This window comes from Gobio gobio (assembly GCF_949357685.1).
Source record: "Gobio gobio genome assembly, chromosome: 17".
Taxonomy (NCBI): Eukaryota; Metazoa; Chordata; class Actinopteri; order Cypriniformes; family Gobionidae; genus Gobio; species Gobio gobio.
The window spans coordinates 10,673,428-10,693,259 of record NC_137110.1 but is presented as its reverse complement, the minus strand read 5'-3'; the positions used below and the strand labels follow the sequence as shown (position 1 = coordinate 10,693,259).

Genomic DNA, 19,832 nt, shown 5'->3' with positions numbered 1-19,832 from the left:
CACTCCTTTCCTCCCCTCTCACCCCTCGCCAGGGGGCAGCAAAGTAGGCACCGAGGACGCCCCCGGGCCTTCTCACCCACTCTCTGCCCCACCTGGAGTATTCAGGCAACACTCCGGTCCGCCTCCGGGCCTCCCGAGTCAGGTCTGAATACTCCACCTCGCTGCCTCACCCCGGGTACGTCTGTGGTGCCGTTGGTCCCGCTAGTTCGGTCTCTGGGAGCCTGGTTAGGCCTCCCCAGGCCGTCTCGCTGGCTCATCCGTACCATCAGACTCGGCTATGCGATTCAATTCGCACGCCGGCCTCCCAAGTACAGGGGCATCCTCTTCACCTCCGTGCGGAGCAGCGATGCCCATGTCTTGCGGTCCGAGATCGATGTCCTGCTGGCGAGGGCGCGATCGAGCCGGTTCCTCCTGCCGATATGAGGTTGGGGTTCTACAGCCCCTACTTCATTGTACCCAAGAAAGGGGTGGGTTAAGGCCAATCTTGGACCTGCGCATTCTGAATCGGGCCCTGCACAAGCTCCCGTTCAAAATGTTAACGCAGAAACGCATTTTTCAATGCATCCGTCCCCAAGATTGGTTCGCAGCGATCGACCTGAAGGACGCGTACTTTCATGTCTCTATCCTTCCTCGACACAGACCGTTCCTGCGCTTTGCGTTCGAGGGGAGGGCATATCAGTACAAAGTCTTGCCCTTCGGGCTGTCCCTGTCGCCTCGCGTCTTCACGAAGGTCGCCGAGGCAGCCATTGTTCCGCTCAGAGAACGCGGCGTTCGCTTACTCAACTATCTCGACGACTGGCTCATACTCGCCCAGTCTCGGGAGCAGTTGTGCGAACACAGGGACATGGTGCTCAGTCACCTCAGCCTGTTGGGACTTCGGGTCAACCGAGAGAAGAGCAAACTCTGCCCCGCGCAGAGGATCTCTTATCTCGGTATGGAGCTGGGTTCGGTCAGCCGGAAAGCGCGCCTCACTCCAGAGCGCGTCCGGTCAGTGTTGAACTGCTTGAATACATTCAAAGGCAGGATAGCGGTCTCACTGAAATTATTTCAGAGGCTCCTGGGGCATATGGCATCTGCAGCCGCGGTAACACCGCTCGGATTGCTTCATATCAGACCGCTTCAACGCTGGTTGCACGACCGAGTCCCGAGATGGGCGTGGCAGAGCGGTCAGTACCGGGTCTTAGTTACTCCTTACTGTCGCCAAACCTTCAGTCCGTGGTCAGACCCCTCGTTTCTCCGGGCCGGAGTGTCCCTAGAACAGGTGTCGAGGCATGCTGTGGTCTTCACGGATGCCTCATCCACGGGCTGGGGGGCCACGTACAACGGGCATGAAGTTTTGGGTCTGTGGACGGGGCCCCAACTGCGTTGGCATATCAATTGCCTAGAGTTACTGGCGGTACGTCTTGCCCTGGCCCGGTTCAAGAAACCGCTTCGGGGCAAGCACGTACTGGTCCGTTCGGACAGCACTGCGGCCGTTGCGTACATCAACCGTCAGGGTGGTCTACGCTCCCGTTGCATGCTCCGGCTCGCCCGCCATCTCCTCCTGTGGAGTCAGAAGTTTGTGAGGTCACTTCGTGCCATTCACATCCCAGGTGTGCTGAACCAGACAGCCGACGAGCTCTCTCGCCAGTCAACACCTCCGGGCGAATGGCAACTCCACCCCCAGAGCGTCCAGCTGATATGGGACCACTTCGGAGTTGCACAGGTAGACCTGTTTGCTTCTCCCTGGACCCATTGCCAGTGGTACTACTCCCTGACCGGAGGTACCTTAGGCATAGATGCACTGGCGCACAGCTGGCCCCGGGACCTACGCAAGTATGCATTCCCTCCAGTGAGCCTTCTCGCGCAGACTCTGTGCAAGGTCAGGGAGGACGAGGAGCAGGTCTTGTTAGTTGCGCCCTACTGGCCCAACCGGACCTGGTTCCCAGAACTCACACTCCTCGCGACAGCCCCTCCCTGGCCGATCCCCCTGAGGAAGGACCTGCTTTCTCAGGGGCGGGGCACTCTATGGCACCCGCGTCCAGACCTCTGGAATCTCCATTTAGGAGACTAAATCCTCCTCGTTCTACCTCGATACCCTCTTGGGACTTAGCCCTGGTGCTCAGAGCACTTCAGGGTCCCCGATTTGAGACTTTGCAGTCTGTTGAGATAAAAATCCTGTCCATGAAGACAGTTCTCCTGATTGCATTGGCTTCAATCAAGAGGGTAGGGGACCTGCATGCACTCTCGGTCAACGAATCGTGCCTAGAATTCGGGCCCCAGTGGCCAGCAGCGCTAAGTGCCCGTTCTAGTGTCGGCTTGCATACGCCACTCCCGCCCTCTGGGCGCGATACGTGCGTCTATTCTGCTCCAGTCGTGTTCCCCGGAAATTGGCTAACCCTGTGAGTTCCTCCGTCAACCCTTCGGTGTCAGACGTGGCGGCTGTCTGATGCCAGGCTTGCACCCGTATGCTTGTGAAACGTGTGTGTAGGCTGGGTTCCATATGTTGCGGTCCCCTCACGGCTACCCCATATGTGTATTCTCCACGGTTCCAGCTACCCTACTCGGCTAGCTATACTTACATATTAGTCAGACGAAAATAAGAGTGAATGTGTTCATATTAAAAAAAAAAAAAACCTTGGAAAAAGAGGCTACAATTTGCACGAGCTCACCAAAATTGGACAGTTGAAGACTGGAAAAATGTTGCCTGGTCTGATGAGTCTCGATTTCTGTTGAGACATTCAGATGGTAGAGTCAGAATTTGGCGTAAACAGAATGAGAACATGGATCCATCATGCCTTGTTACCACTGTGCAGGCTGGTGGTGGTGGTGTAATGGTGTGGGGGATGTTTTCTTGGCACACTTTAGGCCCCTTAGTGCCAATTGGGCATCGTTTAAATGCCATGGCCTACCTGAGCATTGTTTCTGGACCATGTCCATCCCTTTATGACCACCATGTACCCATCCTTTGATGGCTACTTCCAGCAGGATAATGCACCATGTCACAAAGCTCGAATCATTTCAAATTGGTTTCTTGAACATGACAATGAGTTCACTGTAATAAAATGGCCCCACAGTCACCAGATCTCAACCCAATAGAGCATCTTTGGGATGTGGTGGAATGGGAGCTTTGTGCCCTGGATGTGCATCCCACAAATCTCCATCAACTGCAAGATGCTATATATATATATATAATTTGCAAATAGTTTATTTCATAACTACAAAGAACTAGAACTTTTATTTCATTAAATCCCTTAATTTAATTCCTTTAAATATACCAATTTGAGCAGTGTGAAACGTGAAGCAAGATAACCCAGGATCCAGTTTACCCGTGGTTTAGAATCACCCAAGGTTAAGCCCTATTCTCTTTAGTGTTACAATTATGATGTTATGAGCAGAAATGTTGGCCTTAAAGGGATAATTCACACTAAAAAGAAATGTCTGGTATTATTTACTCACCCTCATATTGTGCCAAACCCATATGGCTTGTTTTCCTCAGTGGAACAAAAAAATGAATGACAAAAGAATGTCTACTCAGATTTGTTGTCTTAATATTAAAGTGGATGGGGACCAGGTTGTGTCCAGCTCCATGGAAATAAAAGCATAATTAGAGTAGTCCATACAATTACGTTACATTCACTTGTTTTGCCGTGGTCACCATTCACTTTCATCGTACGGAAAAGAGCAGCTTAGAACTTCCGTTACCGGATTTCGAAAGCCATGAGTGTGAATAAATGATCACAGAATTGACATTTGAATATTCTGCACAATGTTTCATGGCAGTTTTTTTGCTGCTACATAAAAATTCAATTTATAGTCCAGCTAATTTAAAGCGAGAGCTAAGCTGTATTGAATTCACGCCACTGAGCTCAAGTCTTAACTTTGTGATATGTCAGCTGGTGCGATGCTGATTGTAAAGATCGCAAAGGACGAAATATAATCAGGAGATGTAGTACAGTCATATTACACAAGTTGGTAAATCGGAATGTGATTTATGTCTTTCAGCTCCAAGTCAAGCCCCAGGGAACATTGAGTGGAACCTGACAAACTCAAAGGTTTTTCTGAACTGGGAACATGTGAAGGCAATGGACAATGAATCAGAAGTAACTGGCTACAAGGTAATCCGGGTTTTTTTTTTTTTTCTTGTTTTTTTTTCGCTCTTCTGTTTCTTTGCTGATAAACATGCTGTATCAGTGTACCACATAAGCTTGTGGTTCACATAAAGCAACTCGGAGATAAATGACTGAGAACATTACCTTTGAAAGCTGCATTATATACTATGTTTTTTCATTTCACTTTTTTATTTCGAAGTGCTAGTGAAGCCTTTCCAGATACGCTCATGCAACTTCCTTTGAACTTCTTATTTGAAGTGCAAACCATTTTGCATGGCATTGTATTTAATTCCAGTTTCGCATAAGTGCTTACCATTAAATATCATAAGAAACCTTAACATATGCAACCTTGCTGTAAGCTGTTGAAACGTCATCTTGGGTGGGATTGGTCAAAACAGATCACATTTGCATAAGCAGTAGCCTTTAGTAAGATCCAGGCCACTCTCTCTCCGTTTTGCTAGGAAAACTTTCCGTAATATTATGAAAAACTCAAGGTTCTGGAATAGATACATGCTTTTCGCAAGACCCTCTAGCAAATAATATAAATTATAAATGGTAAAAGTGAATGAATTAGAGCAAATGTCTTAGATGTTTCCCCTTTAGTACAATCTTTAATTGTGTTTCTAACTTCCTTTTGAAAGGCACAATAAAGCACTTCCGCAGCCACACTCAAGGTCACAGATACAGTTCAGAAACATCTGAGGCTTTTTTTACATTTCAGAACAAGCTGCTCCGATCTCCTGCTGCGCTCAAAACCCAAGTCATCTGTAGCACTAGTTCATACAAAATGTTCAGAAAGAGGATTAAAAATTGTCCGATGTGATTCATTTCTTTTGAGCAAATTAATTTGCTGCAGCGCACTGTCAGTTAATTGACGACGGCCTCTGAAATGTAGCGGTTTGTCGGGTTGGTGAACAGCTGGGCGGCTCTGATGCTATCCTCCATCTGGAGCTACGAGCTTAGCGACTCCTCACCAAAGACTCTTTCATAACGGAGAAAATCTATTCATTTGCAATCCTAACCGTCCGCTGTGAGGCACCTGCAGAATAATGCAATCAATAATCATAAATTCCCTAGTCAGTGTGAGCAAGAAAGAATATCAGTTTGGTGGCTATTTGTTTTGCACTGTCAATCTAAAAAAAAAAGACATTTAAATGATTTATGGATTGTGAAACCTATTTTTTTCACAGCGAGATATGTCAGCAAACATACTAATAATCCTCCCACTGAAAATCGATTTGAAATTTGAAATTGATAACGATTTTTTAATTTGTATTCCCTCTTTTACCTGGGTTTTGGAGATTGCATGGAGACGGTGGGAAATATTAATAACAGACTTTCATGCACTTTTCAGTGCTGCTTTTTTTAGGGGAAATGAACCCCCCCCCCCCCCCCCCCAAAAAAAAGTTTATATTAAGGAAAATATCTTACATATTAGGGAACACAACTAAAGAAATCTTCCCACTGAAAATCGATTTTAAATTTTAAATTTCTCATAATTTTTTTAATTTGTATTCCCTCTTTTACCTGGGTTTTGGAGATTGCATGGAGGCGGTGGGAAATATGAATAACATATTTTCTTTCAGTACTGCTTTTTTAAGGGTAATTTAAAAACCCAAATAAAAATATTTTATATTAAGTAAAATTGAGCTAGATTAACTGAGACTTGCTACAGCACTTGCATACTGTTGCCCTTGACTGTTCTAGTTGCTTCTTTTGCTCTCATTTGTAAGTCGCTTTGGATAAAAGCGTCTGCTAAATGACTAAATGTAAATGTAAATGTAAAATATTTTAAATATTAGGGAAGACAACTAAAGTAATCCTCCCACTGAAAATCGATTTGAAATTGATAATGATTTTAATTTGTATTCCCTCTTTTACCTGGGTTTTGGAGATTGCATGGAGACGGTGGGAAATATTAATAACTTTCATGCACTTTTCACTGCTGCTTTTTTTTAGGAAAATTTAAAAACCCAAATAAAAAATATTTTATATTAAGGAAGATATTTTAAATATGAGGGAAGAACACTAAAGTTTGTTAAAGTATGTATTTGTTTACAAAATTATTTGGCAAAAAAGGCAAACTACAGTAACAAAAAAGCATAGAAAAGCATACATTCACTGCACCATAATCATTTATTAATATTTCGTTGGTTCTCTCTTGTTTTTGCATGTGTTCAGAATTTATTTGTATGACAACCTGGCCAAATATTATGTCCAAACTATGTTGCGTTCTCAATTAAAACAATTTACTCCAAGCATAACTAAGCTTACAAAATCTCAAATTTTTAATAATATTTCAATAAAGGGTGATGTCAATTCTCCTAGGCTGGGCATCACTTTTGGCCACTATTTTATTGCATTCCAAAAGTAAGCATTTTATCATTTGATTTATATTACAAAAAATAGTTGTATAAATTGAAAAACATGACCTATATTTGTGAAAAGTTAAGTGTGCTATTTTTCTTCATGATAAATGCTACTTTCACATTTCAGCATTTTTTGTATGTGGATTAAGTGTTCAAATATGTTTTGTAGACGCTGTACGGCATGAAATATCCTTGTTGTTGTGACTTGAATGTTTTTTACTAATGGGCGCAGACTAGCTGAATCTCACTGACCCACTTTCTCCCACGCAGGTTGTGTATCGTCAAAACTGGCACAGAGGAAGCAGCGTAGTGGAGACCAACAGGACGTCCGTGGAGCTTCAGTTACCGTCAGAAGAGGACCTGCTCGTTCAGATCAAAGCCCTGAGTGATGGAGGAGACGGCAGCAGCAGCAGCCCTATACGTATACCAAAGATGTCAAGTAAGGCTTCATGTGAGCTCATTAAGAATAGTGCACGCTGAGTTTTGAGCTTGTACACGCGGAATCAAACTGCTAACCAGGCAATAGCTTGACATTTGTAGTGGCCTACTTCATATAATCCTTTCTGTGATGTCTTTGTGTTCGTCTCCATCACAGGCCTGAACTCAAGGGGATACTTCAGTTCAGACGCAAGCAAGATGGCCCATGTTCACGGAGTAGTGTTTCTGATATTGTCGTGGGTGTTTTCATAGAACTTTGCCTTTATTTAAAGCTGAAGTATGTCATTTCCGTGCCACTAACATCACCAGGAGGAACCGCAAAAAGGACTCTGGTTTGCTGGAGTATAGAGAAATCAACCTAAAAATGGTTTGCTTTAAATTGTTGCATAGATAAGAGAAAGTATTTTAAAATTAAAAAAAACTAAAAAATGACACGCTTCAGCTTTAACACTGCAAAATGATTTTCTTAGCAAGTATTTGTGTCCTGTTTCAGTACAAATATTTAATCATTCTTAAATCAAGATACACTGCGTGTTGGATTTACATGATTTAATTGTGTACATCGGTCCCTCGTGAACAAATTATGTTAGTTTAACTGAATTGATTCATGTAACTTCAACATCATGGAATGAATACATTTTAAGTGACCCAATTAAGTAGTCTCAAAGTGAATTTTATATGGCTCCCTGGCATGATTCAGGCATTCAATTTCATATATTCATTCATCCACTTCAATTTCATATATGTTACACAACTGAATTATAATACTGCACTAACTAGTTGACAAACTTTTATCTAGCAATATATCTTTAATGCTAAGCATTAAAAGCTCCTTCAGTCAAGCCGTAATGACATTAGTTGTATCAGTCCACAGCCTAAGCAAATGCTCCACTATTCTCCACAATGGTAACGCACTGTAATTTAAATTCTTCTAATAATTCCAACATAATTGAATATTAAACACTATTAAACACAACCAAGTCTCCCCCTTTCTCATCTTGCTCAAAAATATATCAAATAACAAATAAAATAACAACATTTACTATCTCTTGATTGAGCTATAAGCAAAGCATGCTGGGAACTAACAAGCCCCACCCAGTTTCAGTTAATGCAACACAAATCATTCATGTAATCTCAACACAAACGGATTAAATAAACTTCAATTTGACTTATATTTAAGTGGATTGAACACAATCAAATTAAGTTAGGACAAAATGTATAGCAATTGTGTTGCTTTAGCTCGTTTTAATTAAGCAATTTGAACAGAATTTGTTCAGTGTACATTTATTTGAGAAGTAAATATTAATTTAAAGAATTATCAAAATTATGCTTAAAACAAGAACAAATATCTCCCAGTGGTGTCAGAAAAGTAATAGTTTTTCTTATTTTAAACTTAAATTTTGTCAAACAATATCTTTCAAGTGATTTTGCTTCTCAAGTAAATGTACCTTGATTTTTAGAATGTACTGGAAAACAAGACAAAAATACTAAGGAAGAAAATAATTTTTTGCAATGAACACAGACTTTAAAAATGTTTGATTGGTTGGTTATAGTTACATTTTATTGTCCTTTTTTTATTTAAGAATATACAAATTGGTGACTCAGCTCCGTTGCCTTATATTGTGATGGTTTTTGTACCTCTTTGTCAAACTATTTGTCTTTTGTAAGTAGATTTTATGCAAAAAAGCAGGATTTCTCTTTTAGCTACTAATTTTGCTTAGGTGTTCAGAACTGAGATTCAAATTGAGCACAATATAAAGTCAAGTAATGCAGTAGTGACCTGGAATGTTGGATCGCCAAGAGAAATCTTTGAATTATGAATTATACCCATGCTGTTTTTCCTCCTACACACGTCAGTCAAGCCAATGACGCTGTGTCTGTGTATGTAAAAAGGCCTTTAGATAGATTAAATGTATTGTTGTTTTGAGATATTATTGTTTTGATGAATAGCGACACTTCGGTTTAATACTTAGTTTCTGGATAATTACTCCGATTTATTGCTGCTAGTTAGTTTTGAACTATTATTTTGGAAAATGACTTTGACAGTCAAGCATTTGATGATTTGAAATGAGACGTATATCTTGTTCCTTTAAATTCAACCCATAGTTCATCAATTCCCTTATGATTTCTTCTGTCATTCAAATTATCCTGTGGGAGTGAGTTAAACAGTAGGTTTCCTTCCTGATATCAAGATACTTCATCATGTTTGTTCCTGTGATCGTCTTTCTTTCCAACATCTGCTGAGTTTGTACTCTTGAAGATGAGACCAAAGCGTGTCATCAGAACTTCGCTTAACCAGATATTCCCTCTGCCAGTTTCATGTTTTCTAAGTATCTGTGTCTAAAAGAAATGTTTTATATCCTCCATGGTTTTTTTGTTATTTAATCTTTTTATTTGATTTAGGATTTGTATCTATTAGTAATGACCATGCAAAGTTAAAAAACATTATTTATTATTATTTTATTGTATTTATTTACTATTATTTTTATACTTTTATAATATTTATGTTTGTTTGTTTTATTTGTATGGGTTAATCATGTTTACACTTTTTTTTTGCCTTACTTTGAAATTTTGCATTTTATAAATGTAACATGTTTGTCCGGTGTTTTCTTTTGCTGTTATGTAATCCTTTTGAGCTATTTAATACCTTTGTATTAATCCTGTACAATCTCTGAGAGATAAAATAAATACAATTTCATATTGAAATATATGTCGAGCAAATTTGTGATTAGCTACAGTATCAGTAATAGCCTCCAACACGTACTACAGCATTTCTGATCTGGGAGGAGACATTTCATTCTAATTTGATGAATGGAAGAGAGGTTGGCAGATCTATATGGTTGCCTAGAGACGATTCCTTCAAAGACTTGCATACTGATTGGTAATTACCAATAGACTGAGATTAGTCTCTGCTGGATGAGAGCGTAAAGATGGCAGGCATACTTACTGACAGTTATTTAAATTACAGAAAAATATACAGTGGATCCGAAAGCATACTAGTGAAAATGCTTCTATTTAGCATTTTTCTAATTAAGTTCAATTTTCTTTTCAGTGCAAATTATTTTATCAGCATAATTGAATGAAATGTTGAAGTGAAAAATAACTTTAACCTTTTACTTTAATGCACTTAAACTGACACGAACGCTAGAAGTTTGTGTAAAACTTGTTAACCGATTTGTCCAGCATGATTTGAGAATGATCTGAAAAACATCTTGTGGTTTAACAGAAATTGAAGAATTTCATAACAGACTTTTCTACGGAGCCACTAGAGGTACATGGTGATGGAAAAAGTATGAGATGGGAGGCAAAATATGTCAATTCTTTGGTGTCTCTCACAAAAGTTTTGCATTCCCCCGAGAAACTTTGCGTTCGCTAGCAAAATGTTTTCATTCTCCGAGAATCTATTGAGGTCTTTGCAAACCTGAATGCAAAGTTTCTGGGGGGAACAGAAACATTTTGGCGAAGGAGGCTACGTACCACAGCCTCTAGCGTCAGTCGGCATCAAATGTTACCGGTCATACTGACCCGCTCCAAGTGGGATTCGAACCGTGGACTCCAGTGTGGGAAACAGGCGCTCTAACGATGAGGCTAAAGACCCCGCAGCGTCTAGCATCAGTCGCTAGAGTGCCTCTTGAGAGCAGGGGAGTGAGGTTTTCACGCACAGCTCTAACTGGCCTACCGCATTTACACTCACCCCCCCTAAACCTCACACACATCCGGGTCACGGCACCAAATGTTTCCGGTCCTACTGACCCGCTCCGAGTGGGATTCAAACCGTGGTCTCCAGTGTGGGAAGCGGGCGTTCTAACGAGGAGGCTAAAGGCTGCAGCCTCTAGAGTGCCTTTTGAGATCAGGGGAGTGAGGTTTACTCTCACAGCTCTTACTGGCCTATGCCAGTTTTACTCACCCCCCTTAACCTCACTGCCATCCGGGTCATGGCACCAAATATTACCGGTCCTACTGACCCGCTCTGAGCAGGATTTGAACCGTGGTCTCGGGCATGGGAAGCGGGCGCTCTAACAAAGAAGGCTAAAGGCCACACTCTCTAGCATCAGTCGCTAGAGTGCCTCTTGAGATCAGGGGAGTGAGGTTTACACGCACAACTCTTACTGCCCTACGCCACTTATACTCACCCCCCTTAACCTCACTGCCCTCCGGGTCATGGCACCAAATATTACCGGTCCTACTGACCCGCTCCAAGCAGGATTTGAGCACACGTGGTCTCCGGCGTGGGAAGCGGGCCCTCTAACAAGAAGGCTAAAGGCCGCACTCTCTAGTAGGGCTGTCACTTTTGTAAAAAAATCCTGTTCGATTTTTGAGACACAAGTGTTCATTGAATCGATTCTAAAATCGATTTTGAATGACGTTTTCATTTTCAATACTAAATATAGCCTACGCCAATCCACGGACAACTAACGGGCATTAGGATGAAAGTAAAGAGGGCGCTTGAGACGCACAAGTCAGCAATATTTCTGATGATTTATTTTGTGCACAATGACAAACAGGAGTGCAACATTCTGGGAAAAAAAACATTAAACAGAGTGGACTGCCATAACGTCAAAGAAAAACATTAGCTACAGGCTTTAACATGGCTGTGTTTACGATTCTAAATTCCAAAAAAACAACAAAAAAATTGTAGCCCATGAAAAGAGGTTGAAAATAAAGCTTAAAAATTTACTAGCCTACACTGAATGTGAAGTTTGTGTGGATAATAATTTAACGTAATTATTAACGTAACCGTTCAAAATGAAACTTTGAATGAACTTAGCTTGCGAACAGGCCATGTGTTTTTTTTATTTATTTGTTTTTATTGACAAAAAACAGCAAAATACAAAACTCTCGTAGGGGAAAGAGAGTATACACATACATGTAATTACAAATGTAGTCAAAATACAAAAGTTAATAACTAAACAGAAAACAATAACAGAAAAAAAAGAAAAAAAAGAAAGGGGCTATTTATAAACACAAGTCATTGTCAAAAAGGCTATTTTTTTTTTTTTTCCCTTTTCCTTTTTTCCTTCTCTTTTTTTGACTTTATACACACAATTCTGACTTTATACACATAATTCTGACTTTATACACACAATTCTGACTTTATACACATAATTCTGACTTTACACACACAATTCTGACTTTATATCACACAATTCTGACTTTATAGGCCATGTGTTTTTTTTAATTGAACGTAACCGACACTTAGGCTATGCGGGCGTTACTGATGCATACAATGACATGGAGGCGCTGGCTCCGCGTGAACAACGGCTTAAATGAACAACTACCCTACTAGGAAAAAAGCTTTAGTTGGGGCAGCCCTATAGCCATTTATTTCAGATAGACCTATATTTGTTCCAGCATGTCACAAAGGGCATTTCGGGTTGAGCGAGCGGCGCTGAGAGGAATGAGAAAGCTGCTCTCCATTCTGGAGGAAATAGCGCTCATTCTTTTCTACGCACACAGCATTGTCACAATATGACCTCATGCTAGTTTTAAAAACATATTTCAACATATTAATAATACCTGTTAATAACTTTTTTATTTGTTTAATTCGTTCAAAAATAGTGTACATATTTGGTTAAAATCGATGCCCTATTTTCGTTTTCGAAACTTGTGTTGGTTGGTCCGATCGATTGTGCCATCGATTTTCGAACGTAAAGTGACAGCCCTACTCTCTAGCAGCAGTCGCTAGAGTGACTCTTGAGATCAGGGGAGTGAGGTTCACACGCACAGCTCTTACTGCCCGCCAGTTATACTCACCCCCCTTAACCTCACTGCCCTCCGGGTCATGGCACCAAATATTACTGGTCCTACTGACCCGCTCCGAGCAAGATTCTAACCGTGGTCTCCGGCATGGGAAGCAAGCGCTCTAACAAGGAGGCTAAAGACCGCACTCCCTTCCATCAGTCGCTAGAGTGCCTCTTGAGAGCAGGGGAGTAAGGTTTACATGCACAGCTCTTACTGGCCTAGGACAGTTACACATACTCACAAAAGTTTTGCATCCCCCGAGAAACTTTGCGTTCGCCCACAAAGCCGTTGTGTTTCCTCGCAAAGTGTTTATGTTCCCCTGAGAAACTTTGCGTTTGCTCGCAAAGAAGTATTGTGAGTGAACGCAAAGGGTAATATGCATGTTTATTAGCATGCATATTACTAGGATATTGGCTGTTTATTAGTACTTATAAAGCACATATTAATGCCTTATTCTGCATCACCTTATTCTACATCCCTTAATCCTACCCCATAGCTAAACTTAAACGCAACAAAAACCATACCTAACTAACTATTAATAAGAAGTCAATTAGGTTTATTGTGTTTATTGAGATAAAATCATAGTTAATAGTGTATATGTGTTCCCCATACTAAAGTGTTACCACACAAAGTTTCTCGAATGGAAAGCAAAACATTTGCAAGTAAACACAAAGTTTCTCAGGAAACCCAAAACTTTTACAAGATAACGCAAAAAAGATTTTCTAATTTTTTTCCATCACCATGTCTCTTTAGGGGCTCTGTACTTTTCCTTGTTTTACCTTTTTCAAAGTCCAAAAACTTGCTGCTTGTTTCTAAGTATAAATGAGGAAATATACCAGCTTTCCAAAGTGGTTCTGGATCTGTATACACCTGTGTATCATGATAAATAAACTGTCCTTTAAGGTGCTGATATTATAATTATTGTCTTCTTATGTGTGATATTGTAGCAGTTCACGATGCCAAATACTGTAACCTTGGTCAAGTGTCTCAAGACAAAAGTATTTGAAACAACCCCCCTACAAAACTAATAGCAGCCAGATGGTTTTGGAAGGACTTAAATGTTCACTCAATAAGCAGCATCCTACGTGTTTATTTAGCAATATTTGACATTAAGTTATGAAACCGCTACAGTTGAGGTGTGAAATGGAGTTTCCTAAAGTAGATTTCACAGTGAAGGTGTTGGAGTTTATTCCAAGAGCTCAGAGGAATAAGCTTGTCAGGAACACTGACAGGTAAGTGTGCGAACACGGATGTAATCTCCCGAGAACTGCTCCGACTTGTTGGGCTACCAGGGGATTTAACCGTAAATACTAGTCCAGCTGAAACGGAAGCAGTCACAGAGCCTTTTGGAAGTCCTCCTTGCATGTCATTTGGTGCCCTTCAATAGTGCCTGTGAGTCTGACCAAATTTAGGTGGGTACTGATATTTCTCGCACTGATCCTCCTAAATTAATGGCTTCACTGGAGCTGTAAAGACCCATATGGAAGCGAGACATGGGACGGCTGCTTCCTAATCACTACTTTTGCCAAACCAATGTGTCTACGTAATCTCACAAAATGGTTGTAATAAACCCTTGCTCACTTTAGAAGGGAGTTTTACCTTATCTGATAGCAGTTCCATCCCATAAGTCAGACACTTTGCTGCCCAGAACAAAGGCTGCCCTGAAATAAAGAAAAGAGATGATTTCTTCACTTTCTATTTGGATTATACCTTTGTTTTACTTGAAGTCGCCATGAAATCAAAATGGACAATTCCTGTATTATTTATGGAATATTGCACATCCTTTTTTGGTAACACTTTATAATAGGTATATTGTAAAAAGGTATTTACAAATAAAAAGTTAAAAACTGTACTTAATACATTAATAGACTATATAAAAAGAGTGAGTTCATTCATAGTTACTGTAATTAACAAATTATTATTATTTAATTAGCTCATATGCAAAGAGTTAGATAATGCTTTATTAACAATGTATTAACTGTAAATAATTAAGTGCTTTAAACCAAACTTTATTATTATTAAGAGTTCAATAAAATATTTACAAATACATTAAAGGGATAGTTCACCCAAAAATGAAAATTAGCCCATAATTTACTCACCCTCAAGTCATCCTGTGTATATGACATTCTTCTTTCAGATGAATAAAATCGGAGTTATATTACAAAAGTCCAGGCTAATCCAAGCATTAGAATTGGATTTATAGTTGCTCTGTTTTTGAAGTCCATAAAAAGTGCATCTGTCCATCCAATAATGTGCTCCACGTGGCTCTGGGGTGTTAATAAAGGCCTTCTGAAGCGAATTGACATGTTTGTGTAAGAAAAATATCCATATTTAAAACTTTATCAAGTAAACTTTTGGCCGACCGCCTTCTGTGGAAAAGTGTTGAATGTTGAAAGTGAAACTCAAGATGCGTATGTGACGTCATGACGAGCGTACCTGGTACCTTTCGATCGGCAGGGGAACTTTCAACAATTTTTCCATATATTGAACAGGGAAGGCGGTCGTCCAAAAGTTTACTGTATAAAGTTTTAAATATGGATATTTTTCTTACACAAATGCATCGATTCGCTTCAGAAGGCCTTTATTAACACCACAGAGTCGCGTGGAGCATGTTATTTGATGGACAGATGCACTTTTTATGGACTTCAAAAACAGAGCAACTATAAATCCAGTTCTAATGCTTGGATTAGCCTGGACTTTTGTAATATAACTCCGATTTTATTCGTCTGAAAGAAGAATGTCATATACACCTAGGATGACTTGAGGGTGAGTAAATTATGGGCTAATTTTCATTTTTAGGTTAACTATCCCTTTAAGCCCAAAGGTGAATATAACCACTTAAAATGAATAAAATAATGCTGTCAATATGAATTAGTGTACATACGAATACTCAAGATAATGTTGTTAGAATACATCAGTAAGTATTAGGGGTTTGTACTGAATAAAACTCATTATTTCTAAGGAAAGTCCCTATAAAACGTGGAAATACAATGTATGTGTGTGTGTACGTGTGTGTGTGTGTGTGTGTGTGTGAGTGTACGTGTGTGTGTGTGTGTGTGTGTGTGTGTGTGTGTGTGTGTGTGTGTGTGTGTGTGTGTGTGTGTGTGTGTGTGTGTGTGTGTGTGTGTGTGTGTGTGTGTGTGTGTGTGTGTGTGTTTAATGTATTTGTAAACATTGTACACTGTGGTTACTGAATATGAACACTGAATATGGTACACTGAATATGCAATTGTCTAATAAAGTTTGGTTTAAAGCACTTAATTAATGTCATTTTCTCATTTTCTGTGACCTAGTCTAAAGTGATAACTATTTACTGTTGTTAAGTTGTTAACAAAGCATTATCTAACTTTACATATGAGCTAATTAAATAGTAATTTGTAAATTATAGTAACAATGAATGAAGAACTCACTATTTGTATAGTCAGTTTATAAACTATTAACTAACTAGAAACTAATAGTTTGCGAATGATTTGTAATTTATTACACTATACTTATAAACCCTCTAGCCTGACTAGCCAGACCCACATCAAGATGTTGGGTCTGGGAACTCACCATTGGCAGGGCTCAATCCGAGGGGCGAGATAAACTGTTGTCTTTCAAATTCCCTCTGCACACAATAGGATAGCGCTGCAACGAAGAAGGTGAAGTGGAGCTAGTTGATAGATTAAACTTTTGCTGTATCCGGTCGGCAAAACTCAGAAAACATCTTCCTTTCTTAAAGCTACACTGTGTAACTTTTTTAGTTTATTCTTAGCTAAAACACTTAGTTCTTTCAAAAATAAATGTGCTCATTAATGTATATTTACTTCTTTCAAGTAATAAAGTATTCTCGTAAGTTTATAATATGCCATTGAAAATACATACGGCTGAGGGGTTCGAATGCCGGTCGCCATGTTGCCCCTCCATCTTGAAAGTACATTAGCCAAAGAGGGACATACCCATAAATTCAAGCTTCGCCTTTCGCGTTTTAACACTCGATGGCACCGTGTCGAATGTGGACGAGGTCGAACTGGAAGCCATGTTAATCTTGGACTAAATCGGCCACCGTAGGAGTTAAAACGAAATCGGAATTGAGAGGAACAGAAACTAATGCTGCGTCCCAATTCGCATACTATCCGTACTAAATAGTATTCGAAACAAGAATTAGTATGTCCCAAATCGTAGTATGTTGAAAAAAGTATTCCAAAGATTCCCGGATGGTTTACTATTTCCGGTCAGAATCCGAAGTGCAGATCGATGCGCACTCTAACGGCTGATATTGCCCACAACCCATTGCGAGATGGACGAGGATTCGATTAGAACTACAAACGCGGATAAAAAGTGTTTAAAAAACTACAAACATGAAGGTTACGTGAGTCTGACGGTTAAGTGGAGAGGATTAGGTGGTTTGAGTGAGCAATTATCAGTATTTAACCGGACGAAAAGATATTTATTCAATATTATCCACATTATATTTCTCCTTCACAGAGGTGTCAAGTAACGAAGTACAAATACTTCGTTACCTTACTTAAGTAGAAATTTTGAGTATCTATACTTTACTGGAGTAATTATTTTTCAGCCTACTTTTTACTTCTACTCCTTACATTTTCAAGCAATTATCTGTACTTTCTACTCCTTACATTTTAAAAATAGCCTCGTTACTCCTATTCCATTTCGGCATGTTTTCATTCCGGCTTGTCATAAAATAAAATAAACTATCCAGATAAATCGCGCCATCCGGACAGAGTGAATTTGATTGTGGTTGGATGAGAAGGATAAACACAAACCATTCCGACACCCTATTGGGTTGTAGGCTATCAATCACGCCTGCACCTGCACAAATCACACACCATGTTGCCAGATAGGGCGGGTTCTCGCCGACGAGCACGTACTTTCAGCCAATCAGCGATCAGCAGGCAGACGTGCTCAGCCTCTTTCATGACTTTAGCCGGGTTTTTAGCGCGATGACTCGTAGCTGTATATTCCAGTGAATCAGTGATCGCTATGCCAGTGGCACAAATACACAGTAAGTTGTATCTACAGTAAAGAGTGGGAGAGTGACTCAACTCTCAAACGTGAATTACACCTGTGACTCGAAGACTCTTTATAAATATAACCGTGACTCCATCATCATACACACACTTAGGACATCTGCAACTAGCAACACCGACAGATGCTGAAAGATGTTAAAATCAACGACTAATCCGTTTTGACTGTGCTAAATGTGCATGTGCCATGTACTTCACGAAAGACATACTGTAGTTTTGTCAAAGCAAAGTGCAACACAAGGGTAAGCGCATTGTTGTTATGTATTTGTTGACGGATTATTGTACAGTATAAATTAATTACGCATTTTGACATTGGTGTGTGCATTAACGTGTGAAATGCCTGTTAATTACATAGCTTTTTCCAATCTCTATATTGGGCACTTTTTGCACATAAATTGGCTTCTTACTGTTGACATTGAAAATCTTGTGTTTTTCTAAGGGATTGCGGTTTTGACAGTTTCTAGCTGGACATATAGTCATATTTGAACCGTTTTACTGGGATTTTTTTTTTTTTTTAATCATCAATGTTATGCTTTAAGGAGATAAAATGGTAACTTACTTATCAACATTGATTGGTATGGCAATAAAATAATATCACATTATTTTGGCAGTTAAAGTTTTGGGTTTTTTTCTTGGAGTGACTAGTTGCCTATCGGTATTGTAAGAGGTGCAAACTTGTTATCAATAACCAGGCATGTTATCAATAACCATTTTTTTTAAAATATATAAATGTACATTTGGTGAGGTTTTTGGGCTGGAAATTGTTGACCCAATCTGGCCACACTGATCACACATTCAAAAAATGGTTATTGATAACATGCCTCTGAATTTTGACTTTTTGCACCTTTACAATATTTATAGGCAACTAGTCATCAAATCTTCCACTCCATGAAACACGTTAATGCTCAGTAGTACACAATATGGTTCTTTAATGTATTTGCATTGTCCTAAAATGCGTTCATTTTCAATGGGAATATATGCGGCTGAAACGCGTAGCCAAGTGCATCTAAAAATGTTCAACATTAACTTTTTAATATAACATTATAGTCATTATGGCCTTCAGAAATTTTTTTTTTTGAGGAGGTGGGGTATGAACTGTGGCGCGGCCTAATCTTTTGTCCTTAAAGGGATTCTTCACCCAAAAATGAAAATTCTGTCATCATTTACTCACCCTCAAGTTATTCCAAACCTGTATGAGTTTTTGTTCTGAAGATATTTTGAAGAATGTTTGTAACCAAGCAGATAGAGCAACCATTGACTGCCATAGTAGGGGGAAAATGCTATGGCAGTCAATGGTTGCATATAATCTGCTTGTTACAAAAATTCTTCAATCTTCAGAACAAAGAAACTCATACAGGTTTGGAACAATTTGAGTAAATTATGACAGAATTTTCATTTTTGGGTGAACTACCCCTTTAATGGCATTTTTTCCCCTTACATTACTTTTACTTTTATACTTTAAGTAGTTTTGAAACCAGTTACTTTTACACTTTTACTTGAGTAAAAAGCTTGAGTTGATACTTCAACTTCTACAGAAGTCTTTTTAAACCCCAGTATCTATACTTCTACCTGAGTAATGAATGCGAATACTTTTGACACCTCTGGTTATTAATGACAGAATTTCCATTTTTGGTTGAACCAACCCTTTAAGTTACTGTGTGTTGTTGTTTCTATGCACTTGAAGCTTCATGACAAATTATTTTTGTGTGTATACACGGGCCAAGCACCGAAGGTGCAGACACCTATTGTAATCGTTAGATTTCTTATTAGGGCCCAAGCCCAAAGGGCGCAGAGCCCTATTGTTCTTCCTCAGATTATTCTTTGTTTTTAGGGCCCAAGCCCTGAAAGGGCGCAGAGCCCTATTGTTCTTCCTCAGATTATTCTTTGTTTTTTAGGGCCCAAGCCCTGAAAGGGCGCAGAGCCCTATTGTTCTTCCTCAGATTATTCTTTGTTTTTTTTTTTTGTTTTTTTTTTTTTTTTTTTTTCGACTTCTCGGGTACTTTTGGGGCACTTAACATGCTCGAAAACTCTTGAAACTTCGCACGGGCGTCGGAATGCGCGGCCATCAGAGCCGGGCTGAAGCTGGTACCCGGGCGTGGCAGGGGGGCTCGACAGCGCCCCCTAAAGTGGGGTCTGAAAACTTGGTCCATATATCAAACACACTT

At 39.8% G+C, this 19,832-nt stretch overlaps 1 protein-coding gene across 1 annotated transcript in view; it reads left to right on the top strand.

The window, feature by feature from the left end:
* cntn6 (contactin 6) overlaps positions 1-7,305 on the top strand; it is a 134,746-nt gene extending 127,441 nt beyond the window's left edge. Inside the window, exons 21-23 of the mRNA XM_079841204.1 lie at positions 3,985-4,097; positions 6,731-6,899; positions 7,056-7,305. Coding sequence (XP_079697330.1) covers positions 3,985-4,097; positions 6,731-6,899; positions 7,056-7,150 — 377 coding nt within the window. The 3' untranslated portion in view covers positions 7,151-7,305. The remainder of the gene's footprint in view (positions 1-3,984; positions 4,098-6,730; positions 6,900-7,055) is intronic.
* The last annotated feature ends 12,527 nt before the right edge of the window (positions 7,306-19,832 follow it).